Source organism: Cercospora beticola, chromosome 9 (assembly GCF_033473495.1).
Source record: "Cercospora beticola chromosome 9, complete sequence".
NCBI classification, from domain to species: Eukaryota; Fungi; Ascomycota; class Dothideomycetes; order Mycosphaerellales; family Mycosphaerellaceae; genus Cercospora; species Cercospora beticola.
In genome coordinates this window covers 2,298,521-2,313,061 of record NC_088943.1, presented here as the reverse complement: position 1 = coordinate 2,313,061, position 14,541 = coordinate 2,298,521, and the positions used below count along the sequence as shown (strand labels likewise).

Below are 14,541 nucleotides of genomic sequence, written 5' to 3'. Positions count from 1 at the left end.
CAGGATGACGGTGGATATGGCAATGCTCAGGGCAAGATCGGTCAGGTTTGTGGTGACGCGATGGAGCACATGGCAGATCAGGAGGTTGAGAAGAATCTCAAAGAGGCTGACAGGTCAGATCATTCTGAGCGTGATGGAATATCACATTGCTGAGAGCACTTCTCCAATGGTTGAAGCATGCTCATGAGAGCGCAAATAGCTCATCAAGGCGGAAAAGGCATCAAATTTCACTTCAAGCTCATCTTTCACTTTCCACATCCCAATGTTGACAACCATATCTCACACCTTACTCTTGCTGTGCCCATTCATTACATTTCACCATATGCTCTGCGCTCTCTAATATGTCTCTACTTCACTTCGACGAGCATCGCGGGCTCCCAAGCACAATCTCCACTCTGAACTTCGACGGATTCATTCCTCAGGGACGAACAAGATTCCAATAATACTAGCATTTATCGATGATCCATTCTCTCGTCTGGTCTCTCTCTCAAATTGTGAGGCTCACGCCAAACCCACAACTTTACCAAGAAAACAACGCCTTGATCGTCATGTACAACTTAGTACAATCGCTGTACTACAACACCAGCGTACCATGAAGTCGATCATGACCCAAGACACCCAAGAGTATCCATAATCAAATGCTCCCGAATGCCCAGCGTCAAACGTTGCACCACATCCCCACAATCGTCACATCTATACACGAGGGCTTTGTCATACCAAGCACAAGAATCTTGTCACATTATGGCTGTCCCAAAAGACTCGCAACATTTGACAAATCTGACTGTCGTGAAACTCGTGCCTTGCAGGTAGAACGTATCTCGTGTACTTCCGCCATCAACACCGCAGACCGAACGTACTCCGTCCATCCCATCAGACATCAACAATGCCCCGAAGATAGAACGTCCATTCAGTCCCACGTGTCCGCGTTCTCCCTCCAAGATCAACCCGCTATCCCGCCGTCCGACTATTGTCAAACTCCGCCACCCTCCAACCCCAGCCTCTAGCCAAGCGTCCCCAAAATCGAGCATCGAAATCGGCACGACTCCAGCTTTCCCCTTCCCCAACATGTCTCAGAAACCATTATCCGCCGAGCGAAGTCCTGCCCTCCAGGCTGCTTCCCTTGCACAGATCAGATCAGCTGACGCAATCTGAAGAACGAGAAGCGCGGCCCATCGATCAGCCGCGCTTAGATATCGGCACGTAGTTCTTGCTAACAAGAAGTGCCGTACCGTGACCTACTCGGCTTCAGTACGGAGCGTACGGAGCGGGAATTACAATAGCGTACGATCTCAGTGAAGACAAGAGTGTCATCTGCATTAGTCTTCGAGGGTCAATAGATCAAGAAAGAGGTAGCGTTGACAATTTGGCACCTGATCAAGAAGAAGCTGAAGCTGCGCGGCTAGCAAGAGCAGCTTGTTGGGAGATCCTGGTCATCGAGCTTCATCAAGCAGGGGTGCTCTTTCGTGGGAAATTTTTGATGTGATATGATATGGTATGGCGTGGATGAGGTGCTCGTTGCTCACCACTCTTGCAGCAGTAACGCGGATTCTATTATCTGTCTCGTGATACTGTATGCTCAGGTGCAATCTGATAAGGCCATGCATACGGCCGATGCCGAGTTCGCGCTATGTTGTTCACGCGGTTATGCCATGAAACCGGCGGAATCTGACCTGCGGCGTAGGACTTCAGCATGAGCTGACGAAGGCCACCACTGTGATGACCGTCACAGTCATCGTTCGCTGTTCTCCGATGCTCTCGCTCTCCGTGTTCGTGCATCTCACTCATGTGCTCTCCATCACATGCGTTCTGCAGGAGGATGGTCCATCGGCCGTCGTAAGCCCGCCTCATCGCTTGAAATAGCAGTCCAGCGCAAGTTCCTGCATAAGCCTCATCGCTCATGGTGTCTCTGTACCTACAGTAGCCGCACAGTAGCACCTACATCTCAACTCTCGGCAGTAGTGCGATACAGTACTCTGTAGATGCAAATTACACTGCTCCACCACCGCGCGAAGTACCTGCATAAGCTCTCTGCCATCTGCATGTCCTATACACAACTGTCCGGAGATGGTGAAACAACATGCAGCGCGGCAAGCCTGTCGGAGTCCATCAAACCTACGTTAGACGCGATGGCGTCAAGCGTCAAAATTCCCAGGTACCTTTCGCACGTGAAGAGTCTTAGCGCGGCGTGCAGCTTGCAAAAAGCTGTGGGAATATTTGAGTGAGAGTTGAGAGCAACGCGGCTTCGGCACACTAGGCACTGCCAAAGGCTTGCAATGCACGAATGCAGAACACGGTCGTACTTGGCTGTGGAGAGGCCCGATGAGAGTGTCTCGGGCAGATGCGGCCAGAGTATTGACCGCGGTTCATAACAGGCTTGCCGGCTTTCGCCACGATCGCGTGCCATCGCCATGTTGTATGGCCGACAGAGGAGCCGAATAGTGAGTGGAAGGTGGTATTTGAAAGTGGCTTCACGTGGATGCCGCGTGGCTGCTTGAGTGCTCGCTTGAAATCTGCAAATCGTGTCATGGTCGTTGCCATATCCAATTCGCTGAGATTGACAGCGAAAGATGCAAGATTCCAGAACACGTTGAGACGGTGTCGTTGAATTGATCGATGAGATGAAGGCTTCAGATCTAAGCATGTGTCAGCATCGTCCATGCCGTAGCTATTTTCTATGCTCTCTTTCCCGTTCGCGATCACGATCTCGTCGATCTCTGTCCCGATGTCTTTCTCGGCCACTGTCTTCGTGGTCTCTGTGTCTTCGGGAACTCTCGCGGTCGTAGTCGTCCTCACGCTCCCGCTTCCTGCGTCGCTCCTTTTCTTTGCGTCGGCGATACTCATCTTCACTCTCTGAGTCGTAATGGCGACGCCGTCGGTCACGATCATGACGATCTTCCTTGCCGTGCTTGCGTTCTCTAGAGTCGTCTCGACCCTTGTCCCTGCGTCGATCTCGAGAATCGTCTCTACGCCTTTTGTCACGTTCTTTCTGGTCGAACTCCATTTCATACTTCCGACGTTCGTCATCCTGCTTCTTCTTCTCCAGCTCCTCCTCGGTGTATGTCTTCCCGGTCTTTTTGTCTCTGATCAGTACTGGGTTGTAGATCTTCGCTTCCTTGCCTCGGGCAGCTTTGCCCCATGCTCCGATCTCCTGTGTGATGGCAGCATTCTCTTTCGCGCCTATGCCCAGCAGAGCTGCTCGGCGCTCAGGCGGCTTGCCAGAGTCTTTGACAATCTTCTTTCCTTTCTGGCTACCAATGCCTTCACCATCTTTCCAACCCATACCACGAAGTAGAGCCGCTCCAAATTGTTCTACTGGTACCCTTGCGTAGTCGTCCAGAGTGGCCATATCAGGTGCAGATGCAATGTCATGATCGAAAGCATCTTCCTCCGTCATAGTCGCATTGCGGCCTTCGATCACCAAAGTCTTGTCTGTTGATGTCTTGCCCAAGAGTGCGTCCATGGCCAGCTCGTCATCCGTCTTCGGTTTGGCAGTCTCGACGTTCTTCCCAGTCTCCTGTCCTGGCTCAGCATCTTCTCCAGTGCCCGACATCTCCTCGTCCCCTGCACCGTCGCCTTTCTTGTAGGTATTCAATCCGAACTGCGGCTTGCTGGCTTCCACTCGGGCCTCCACCTCCCGCATCCTCTCATTCAAGGCTTCGCTGTTACCGCTCTGCCCCTCTGGCAGACCACTTTTCTGTCTCTTGCGCTGATTCGCCTTGTCTCGCCAATCGCGATTGACTTGAGGTGCAATAGTCAAAGGCCCTTCTTCCTCCTTCTTGCTGTTGACGTCGACTGCGCCGCCTGCTTTGGAGTCGAAATGCGACACCTTCTCTGTCCTGCCCAGCGCCGAGCCATCATCTTCTTCCTCGTACAGCGCGGCGCGAGGCCGTTTGACGCCATTCGCCGGCGGCGGAGCCTTACGTGCTGCGCCCAGCGACAGTGAAATCTTATTGCCGCTCATGGTGATGGGGGTGTGAAAATGGACATTGTATTGGCTATGCTTGCGTCAGAAAATCAACAACATCTCGAACATGACTCGCGTTCACCGCTTAGCTAAGCCGAATCAGCCGACTCTTCGGCAAAGCACCACAGTGAACATCATCGTGCAGATTAAGAGCGCTTCTATGCGTTTGTCCTAATTCCAACTTCATATCGCGCAATTCTTGCAGCAAGTAACTTCTTCATGCAATAATGCTGCATTGCGACAGAGTCGCGTCAGAACTCATGACTTGTGGTTTGCCGATATTCTAACCTACGATCCGGTTCATGAAACAAGCAGCACCGCCACGAGGCTGAAGCAATTGGATCAAGAGATGTGAACGACTCGAAACCGCTTGCGATCGTCTGCGACTCATCGCAGACACTTCGATGTGAAAATAGCTCATGATCTGGACGCCGTGCGTGCAAACCAGGCTGCCATGTTGTGCGCTCAGACACCTCCGCGTTGCATCTTCACACGAAAAGACGAATGTTATCTTGAACGCCACTCACTCTGCAAGCCCAGACCACGAGGTGGTGTTGGTGGTTGTCCAATATGATCTTCATATTATTGCATGCTGCACGACGACTCTCTTAACGCCTTATCCTAAGGCTGCATGCCTGACACGCACTGCATGAACCCTCCGATAGCGTTCAGCTGTCAAGAACCACAGCCGCGCCGGACTCGTGGTTTCGTCCGAATTTTGTCTTCGCATCCAAAAATGCCCCGTGCAGGCATATCCTGGTGGAAGTTGACAGCCTACCGTGACTTCCTGTACCCTTGAGGACCACCTCGCTGGAATCAATATTGAAGTCGTATTTCTGACGTTCGCGCTGTGTGGTTGGTGCGGAAGATAGGGGGAAGATGGGCTATACAAGCGCTCGCACTCGTCCGGACTCTTTCCATTCCTAGAGTGCTTACCACGCTTACGACAACAACACGAAGACAACTCAAGGAAGAACTTGCCAGGAAATGGGGTGATGTTATTGAAGGCAATCGAAGAGCATGGGAAACTTGCTTACCTTTTCGTCGCCAACCCCAGACAGTCCTCAAAATCTGGGACGGGAATGCAGCAACGCCCAACGCGACATGGTATGCCACCTCGGACTCCCGATGAAGAAGTCGATTGAAGCGTAGAGCTCCCCCAGCGATGCACAGGTCCATGTCGCGATCACGCAAACAACCAGGCTTCGCCAGGGCTGAGCTGCAGCAATTTCCATCTGGAGACGAACTCTAGGATTTCTGCGTGTGATGACGTGCTCCGCATGGCAGCAAGATTCCAGGCACACGTTCCGCCCTGCAGAAGTTGGCTGGACTTTTGATGAGCCAACATGTCCTTGTCGAAAGACCAGGCCTCGCTGCGGCAGCCAATCAACAAAATGTGCTGAGAGACGCGTGTTGTGAACACAATCGAGGACCACCTTCGCATCGAATCCTGCTGGCTCGATGATGACTGGACGATTTGAAGAGTATCTGGACGACTGAACGACCTGGTGAGCAGCCGGCTACGGTGGTTGTGGAAAACGTGGACAGTGGGCGTTGACACGGTCAACACTGTGCCAGGGTATCCTTAACATTTAATCTATCCAAGGCTGAGTTCCGTGTACGACCTTCATATGTAGGACTTCGATCAGTTGCGGCATTCAACAGAAGGACCGGACGGAATTTGTCGCGCATCACAACGTGAGGACTATTTGCTGAACGATGCCACGGGCGACGATTGGCCTTCAATTGGGGATTCAATAAGCACAAATTCTGTCGCACTCAGCCTGACCGGAGGTTTCCGCTGCGATGAAAGATTTCGCGAACGATGAGAGGGCCCTTGGAAGATGACTGAGGACCCCAGAAACAGTCATCAGCGTCCAGGCGGAGTTTTCTGACAACAGCAACGATACGTGCGGGGACGCTCGAACAAGAAAGCCAGGGTCGCGTCAAGCTCATATTACCAAGGACGCGTACTGGTCGTTATAGTGGAGCTCCAACGAGTGCCCTGCTTGAGAAACCCGCAACCTGGAAGCAGAAAAACGTTGTATCCTGCCTCCAGCTGTCCAGGTGCAGTCTTCATCTCCAGGATTTTGGCAGTCTATTCTCGGTAACCTGGCCGCTTCGGCGAGACGAGTCATGCGAAAAGGTCGTTGCAAGTCTCCGCGGCTGACAATCTGCGGGACGCGGTCCCCGGCGGAAAGACATTCTGTGATTGTGATGTTGGGAGTCAACGCCTCCAACAAAGATGCGAAATCCGACGACGGCGAGCGCCTCGGTGGAAGTACAATGACTCGATGGTTCAAGTCGCTGCTGCAACCAGCACGCAGTCCATTTATCACACACCCCGATACTGCAATGATTGGAACCTGTGTGCCGCTTGAAGTTGCTCGTCAATGCCATTGACAGCCGTGCGCCGCCGGTCCGGAAGTCTCAGGTCTCGGATGCGGACGCTGGAATACGGCGCCACGCCACATGGCGAATGAGCATCGACACTTTACAAGCCGAATTCAACCATGTCCTGGGCCTTTGCTGCGAGCTGATCCTTTGGATGACAGTAATCAGACCCTTACAGACATTCATCGTCTTCCAGTGTCGGCTTCAATGCGGCCGCAGGTGGTCGAGTCATCGGTCTTGCAGCATGTCTTGATGATCTGGACTTCCAAAGTGACGACCAGCAACACAACCACAGGTACACGCGGCATAGAGCCAAGGCTCAACCGGATGCATCAGGAAGGAGGGCATGTCTGGTGCCGCACTCAGAGCAACGCCAACTGCCCTTCCAGAAGAACAAAGTGTGGTGATGCTCAGCGATGCATGCGGTGCCACAGGTGTCCATTGTGCCTTTCTTGCAAAACAAGTGAAGCACGCCTCACTTCGGAACAACAACTTCTGTCAACGAGCAGAACAGGTCGAGGCCGTTCCTCGAGGATGACACGGAAGCGCAAGCTGTGTGGAGCCTACTACTTGGGCACTAAATGAGTGCCGCGAAACTGGCTCGCGGGTGTAATGCTGATCCCGTGATGCCGCACTCGTAACGCGATTGTGCTGAACCCTTACCAGTCGCCACAGCACACAGGCTCAATGGGTAAATGCTGGATCCTGTCGTCTGTGAATGATGAAAAGAACGATCATTCTCGGTCGAATGTCCCAATCAATACCGCCATATTGCACATCGAAACACGGTGATGGCAACACGAACAATGCATGTATCGGGCGAAGTTGTAGCGAGATTGATGATGGATGTGCTCGAGCTGGGACCTGCACGAGCTCACCAAAGCTTTGAATCATGATGCTGGCTTCACGAGTGGAAGAGAGCGCGAATGGTGGTAGTTCGGCAGCTCGGCCTTTCGATGGATGGCCCCAGTTCTGGCAATCCTCACCGACGATCGTCGACCGGCTCGAAGGAAGGCCGGGGGTGGAAACTAGCTTCGCGAAGGTCCCAACACGAAAATTACCAACAGCAACAACGCAAACGCCTCCACAAAGGTGTGTGGAATTTGTCTTTCAAAAAACCGTCAGCTCTGGCGAGACCTGTCCGCGAGAGCACCTGCTTGTTGGAGAGTGTGGAGAAGAGACGCAGACTTGTGGTCGTAGGTTCGCGGTTGTGCCTGTGCCGCGGGGAACATGGCAAGCCGTAGCTCGAAGCCACCGTCCCCGGCAGCTTGGTGGACGGATTCCAGGGCGATCGCGCAAAATGTTGGGACAAATCCCAATTTCGTTTAGGGTCGATCTTGAACAGCTCGAGAAGCTCGCCGCGGTCACTTTTGCCAGTAGCGGCGGCGAAGACGGTGGAAAGTAGTCAAGTCTGCCGCCGGGGTCCAGTTTGCCAGGACCAGAACGACTAGCGACGCTCTTGTCCTCGGTATTGCGAACGGCACTACCAGCGGAGTGAGCACTGCCGAGCCCTTGCTGATTTAACAGGCATTGTTGACCAGGACTCGCAAGATTGAACACGAGCCGGACGACACTGATGAAGGAAGCCGCGCAATGAGTGAGTTTACGGCACACCGACTGAGAAATATCGGACGTCGAGCGCAATGTGTGCGGTGATGGAGTGAATGATGACTGGCATTGTTAGACGAATGAGGCATTTCCAGATTCGCGTCTCGGCTTGCGAAGCTTCCCCATCTCGCATGTGACAGCGGAGCGGTGATGTCTGTGATGCTCGGACTTGACAGCTTGGGACAGCTTGGGACAGCTCTCAGCATCTGAGACGACGATAGCGTGTAGCAGTAGTGCTATGCACAGCGGCTCAGCTAGATAGCTGTATGAAACACACGATGCAGGCCACATGTCTACTACTGCATTCGTTCCTGCATGCAGGCATGGTGAAATGCGCATCGTCCGCGAAGCTGAGAAGTCGCAGTGCAGTGCTGTGTACCTGCAGTAGTTCTGCACAAGTGCGCAGACGGGGACGCCTTGTTACAGCTGCAGCGCGAACGCACCATCGGCGGGGGAGGAGGGCGATAGAATTCCTCGGCGTTGTGCGGGCTGCTTCGTTGGTTATTTTTGCACACGCAGCCAGCGAAACAGAGTTGTGCATAAACGCACAATAGCGTGCATTATTCCGTTCTGGCGCACTGCCTAAGAATTGATGAGATGATGGACGCGGCACGCCGAGTCTCGGAATTGGGCATCAGCACCACGCAGCTCCGTCCGAAGGCTTTGCGGTGCTCATCAAACGCCCACGACGAGCTGATGGTATAGCCAGTTCTCATTGAACAATGATGCGGATCTGAATCACGCTGCAGATGATGCTCCATGTCGTGTCAAGTGGGCTGTGTGTCCATGGCCCCGAGGTGCAGCCTCACGCAGCAAAGATCAAGAAATGTGGACCGGTTTTCGCGAGATTGTGTTTGACGCGTCCTTCGAGAAGGCGATCACTGCCTTCTAGTTTGATACAGCCCGTCGGTAGTGATTGATTTTGATTAATGAGACCCTGTGCGATGGGTGGACGGTGGAGTGCAGTGGGCCACCACACAACGGCCAAGCAGGTTTTTGTTTGGCAGCACGCGTTTCTGTATGGCCGGCGCGACTGCTTTTTTGGTTCCTGCGAGATGGGATTGGGGGGAGGGTGAGCGAGAGCAAACGCGCTGCGCGTCAGAGTGAAACAGGGAACGGCAGGCGGGCGCAACTGCTCTGCTCTGCTCGCTGGCCCAATTGTTGGTCGATCTCCGCACCGTGGAACAGTGACCTTTTTGGGGACCGGTGCCTGCAGCAGACACCTAGTCGTGTGTTTCAGCACAACAGACCAGCCCATGCCGCCGCAACTTGCTGTCTCGCGCCGCGCGCCCACACGGTTGTCCACAAGCTGCACCGTTCATCCGACACGGGAGGGCGACGACGCGTCGACACAGACTCGGCTCTGACAGGATGCCCTCAGCCTGCTGCCATGGGTGCTGCCACCTGCCCACTGGGAGCTGCTGCAGCGACGGTGAGCATCGCGCCGTGTCTTGCTCGCCTCTGACCTCCCACGCACCCAGCGCAACCGCACGAATGGCGATGTCGCGGCCAGAATGTGCGTGATGGGTGGCAAGCGCTATTGGAAAGCTGTTCACACACACATCTCTCACACACTCACACACACGCCCTCGCTCTCACACGTCGGAGAAATTGTGTGCAGCTAATCAAAGCCGAGGGTCGTGCTGCGCGGTGATATTGACTTCCGGCAACCGCTATCGATTGGGGTGAGAGCCGTGTTCGATAGGCTGAGGTGGCGTGGCGTGTCTGGCCAGTGTCGCTTCGAGTGCTCGTATCGAGAACGTGTGTGGCCAGAAGACGGCGACGCCATCGATCACAGCATCTCAACACGTCGACGAAGGCGACACGGCAGGCTGCAGTGTGCGTCGACCGTCGATGGTGATGGGGAAGAAGAAAACAGCACGACGCCGCCCGGATTGGGCGACGGACTGGTTGCGCGCAATACGCAGCGGATTCCGAGCTGCACGAGACCAGTCATCGAATAGCAACATGCCGTCAGCGTGCAGTGAGGCGACGAGAACCGAAGATGCGGCTATGGGTGATGTGTCGTGTGTGTGTGTGTGGCCAAACAGGTCCATCAATCACCGTCTGCGACATCCATTGCGGCACTCCGATTGATTCATGAACAATCGCCCGCAGACTAGGCTACTGCTGACACCGCATCCACAGCTGAGGTGAGAGGGTGTGGGCGGGTGTCGTGCATGGCGGATGCCCAACGAGGGCAGACTGCGCTGCGAGTAGTAGAGACATACGGTGCTACGGTGCTGTGTGTAGTAGTAGACGGCGCGACCGAGGCGCGTCAAGCAAGACAACATCACAGTACGTCTGCACATCTGGTGTGATGATAGATGCTGCAGCGGGCGTCGCGCTGGCGTGAAAAGGTCGTCGGCGGGCAATACGGTGCTGCGCCTTCGTAGAACAGCAACTTTTGGCCAGGTGTGCAGCTTGACGAGCCAACCACGACTGCATGCTGCATGGGCCAGAGCAGACGCATTAGCGTGGGTGCCGGGGTGAGCGTACCTGCAGCCGTGGGCGGGCTGTGAGAGGCTGCATGAGTGGTCGTGTCTTGGGAGACGCTTCGTCGGCCTCTTGCGCCTGTGCGTCCCAGCCCATGGATCCAGCATCCGTCGGGAGCGGTCCCCATGAGCCAGCTCGAATCGCGCGTGGACTACCGCAGCACTAACTTTTGTACCTGGCTAACGCTTTTGGGCTTGACCTTCGAGCGCCGCGCCCGCTGATCTGTCTTTATCGCTGCTCTTCGCAGTTCCAACGCCTGGGTCCAGGGTTTATCTTAAACTGGTCGTTCTCTTGTGTCTGTCCCTCTCTATCAATCGTCATCTCTGCTCTTTCTTCTTATCATCTGTACTGTTCCCTTTAAGGTGCCAATCCGATCTGTGCTTTTGTGCATTCAGAGGGGACCACCACCTCGTCACTCCTTAGGAACTGTTAACCCACATACACCCGGCCTGTACGACCATCGACGATACATACCATCATCTCCCACACCCAGCGACCTCCTCCGCGAACCATCACCACACTCTCTACTACCATCGTCGACTTGGATCGCGATCTGTATTGTCTGCCTGGACCCTGTATAGTGCATACCACCTGTTCACGACAACCCACACAACTTAATCGACGCCACTCTCGAAACATATCTTGGATGCGTTTCGGGAGCTTTGCTGCAATCTAGGAATTTATCCGGTCAGTCACCGATCACGACATCATCGCGGACAACGATGTGGCGCCCAGCATATGAACAGCCAGCTAACTGCTACTCAGCATCAATCAGCCCATCGCAATGGAGTACTCACAAACGACCCCACCAATGGGTCAATCACCCTTCTTCTACTACCAACCGGAGCCGAGTCCAGACAACAAGCAGCATGGCCACTTCACGGCACACCCACAGTACCCACATGGGCTGCCAATGGCCATCGTTCCATCCAGTCCCGGCCAAGTAATGTACTTTCAGCAACAGCCCATGCAACAACGACCACAGTCTGCGAACGCGTACGCGCACTTCCAGCAGCATGCTCAGATCTATGGCCCGCCACCAATGCTCACACCCGATGCCTCGCCTCGCCAGCATCAGAAGCAAGCCTACTACGTGCACGCACAATCGGAAGCTCAAGGTGTGGTGGTGAACACCGAATGCCCGAGCTACTTCCCAGCTACGCCTACACTGTCCGCGTCTTCCGGATCATTTAGCTCTGCATCCACACCACCAACGACATGCGGCATCCAGCCCACGCCCGTAGACGGCCAAGGCGTCTTCTTCGCGAAGCCACAGATGGTTGCATTTCCTGCAGTCAAGCAGGGCTGTGAAGAGGAGGTCTTTTCAGAAGTGCTGGCAGGAGGAGACTGGAGCACACGCCCCGGCTCGCCTCCCATGACTCCAGTGTTCTTGCACAACAACTCCATCTCTGCTGCGGAGTGCGGCCAGTTGTACGAGATTGCCAGCGGTGCGACATCGACGCACCACTCGCCCTCGCCCTCGCCCGTGCCACGATCAGTGGCCTCGGAGCAGGATGTGTGCGACCCACGAGACCTCATGGCAGGCACATCTGGAGTCGAGTTCGCGGCGATGCCTGCCTTGTGCGGCGGCGATGAGCTCGAAAAGTTGGTGGTCAAGGGTGGTGAATTGGCAGCCCCGCAGGTCCACATTGCGGAAGCCGCCGAGCCTCGCTTCTACGCCGGCCTCCCAACCTTTGAGCCAATTTTCGAGCTCGACGTCGAAGACGAATTCGGGGGCATGGTCGCGTACGCCAGCCACGACATCCAGTACAACGGCGCCAAGCGCCAACGCCTCTCTGCCGTCGGCTTCGAGGACGATGGCTTCTTCAGCGAGGAGAGCTTCAGCGACGATGAACTTGCGACGGGCGCGTACTCTCCACCCATCTCCGACTACCCCATCCCTGAGCACTCCGCCGCCGCACACAGCAAGCCAAAGCGCAAGACTAACAGGAAGGAGCACGTACAGCACGCTGCCCAGCCCGCCTCGTCCGCCCAAGAAGAGGGCACGTCGGCGCCCACCTCCAACGCGCCCTCGCAGGCCTCCTCCGACAACAACGAGACCGCCGCGTCGACCCCTGCCCAGAGCAGCAGCGTGTCGCGCCGCGGCCGCAAGCAGTCGCTGACCGACGATCCCTCCAAGACCTTCGTGTGCACGCTCTGCAGCCGCCGCTTCCGACGTCAAGAACACCTCAAGCGCCACTACCGATCCCTGCACACCCACGAGAAGCCCTTTGAGTGCACCGACTGTGGCAAGAAGTTCTCCCGCTCCGACAACCTCAGTCAGCACCAGCGCACCCATGGCGCCGGCACCATGGTCATGGGTGTCCTCTCGCAGCCCGGCGAGCAGCACATGCACCAGCCCATCGAGTCCGTTAATGGCGGCGACGCCGGCTCCGTAATCCGCCCGAAGCAGGAGCAGCAGCAGTACCCTCCTCAGCCTCACCAGTACCCACCGCAACAACATCGGGTATCACCTGACGCCGGCGAGCTCGGTGCCATGCTCTTCGACGTAACTGCCCAGGTTGGGGGCTCCAGCTCGAGCTCAAGCTCCAGTGTCAGCTCCTCCGACGGCGACTACTCTCCCAACGGCGACCGCAAGCCTGCCAGGAAGAGGAAGCGAGACGAGTAGCATGCTCTCTCCTTCTCTTTTCCTTTACTTCATGACGACGCTCCAAGCAATGACCACCACCGTACATTGCAAAGGGACCAAGACACGCTACGAAATTGATGTCGTTACGCCGGGATACTACCAAAAAACAAGGGAACATGGGACATGGCGCTTCACTGTTGTGGGGAATGGTTGACATCAACCTCACCCCCTGCGACTTCTCTTCGGACACGGGACGACAGCACGAAGACGCTTTCGACTTCTTACCTTCTTGCACATCCTATTGACTGTTACATTCGCTTGTACAATATAATGCTTTTCTGCTGTCTGGGGTCGCCATTGCTTCTGCTCTGCGCCTTGTTACCGCGAAACCTGTAAATTATAACCTTTCATTTGTGTTGGGCGCGCTGCTGGAGAGAGGGTTGGAGGCGGCACGACCAAAGGTCGTTGCCCTCCGCCTTTGTACTGCTTCATACAACCTACCAGTTGTTGGAGGCACTTCTTCCGCGCTGGTCGAGGAGATGTGAAATGTCTTTTGAGCGCGCTACAACACACACCTATTCGCTGTCATTGTACCTACTTGTATCATAGAGGAAAGTCAGAGAAGACGCAAAAAAAGCTATCGACTTTACACACCACTGGTTCTCACCATTATTCCTTCTGTCTGTCCCAGCTCTGCCTGTCATTCCATTCCACCTTCCTGGCATCGCACCTTCCTCAGGCAAAACACTGCACTGCGCATCACGACCCGACTCGACGACCACCGCAAGAGCGACAGCAGGAGTCAACTCCGATCGACTATCTCGCCACCCGCGTGGCCGCCGCCACCATACCACATGGCCCAGCACCAGCCATTTTATCAGTAATCAAGTTGAATCATTGCACACCCACACACTTCCACGCGCAAGCAGAGAAAAATTCATCAAAGTTCCGCTACTACTCTACGAGGCACGTACGTGTGGAGTCAATCACTATTCGCGTGTGAAGTTCATGACATGTTTATTGCTTGATTCGCTTGAGAGAGTGCCTTGAATAGATTGTAGAAGAAATACTGAAACACTTCCGATTCTGCCGTGGATGCATATCATAGATATCAATTGTCAAGAATCAGCTAGAGATGGAGTTGGGGCCGTTGGAAAGTGCGTCATTTGTGTGTGGATTCTGGCTACTCGTGAGAAGGGACAGGAACTGGAATTGGAATTGTGGGTAGTTTCCTGCCACCACTACTGATATCCAGCGAGTGAGACGGAGGAGGCGGCTTTGGTCATGACTTCTTCCTTGGGCATACACGCTGCGGATGCGATGCGATGCGGTGATTGTGGAAGTCTTTGCGCGAGGGAGAGAGGGAGAGGTGTCACGGCTTATTCTGTATAGGGATAGAGATCAATTCTGGGCTGATCTGATCTGGTGTGTGGTTGTTGGTGTTATGCACAGTAGATCCCATCTCGGCGAACAGGTCAAAGGTACGTGT

The 14,541-nt window shown here is 54.8% G+C and overlaps 2 protein-coding genes across 2 annotated transcripts; one reads left to right on the top strand and one right to left on the bottom strand.

Moving 5' to 3' along the window:
* Positions 1 to 2,665: 2,665 nt before the first annotated feature.
* On the bottom strand, positions 2,666 to 3,961 carry RHO25_013087 (uncharacterized protein; the record flags this gene model as incomplete). The annotated part of the gene is made up of 1 exon (XM_023604354.2): positions 2,666 to 3,961. One exon carries the CDS (start codon positions 3,959 to 3,961, stop codon positions 2,666 to 2,668), a length of 1,296 nt encoding a protein of 431 aa, XP_023450555.1.
* Positions 3,962 to 11,246: 7,285 nt separating this feature from the next.
* RHO25_013086 (uncharacterized protein) lies at positions 11,247 to 13,091 on the top strand (the record flags this gene model as incomplete). The annotated part of the gene is made up of 1 exon (XM_023604353.2): positions 11,247 to 13,091. The coding sequence occupies one exon, from the start codon at positions 11,247 to 11,249 to the stop codon at positions 13,089 to 13,091; it is 1,845 nt and encodes a 614-aa protein (XP_023450090.1).
* Between the last annotated feature and the right edge of the window lie 1,450 nt (positions 13,092 to 14,541).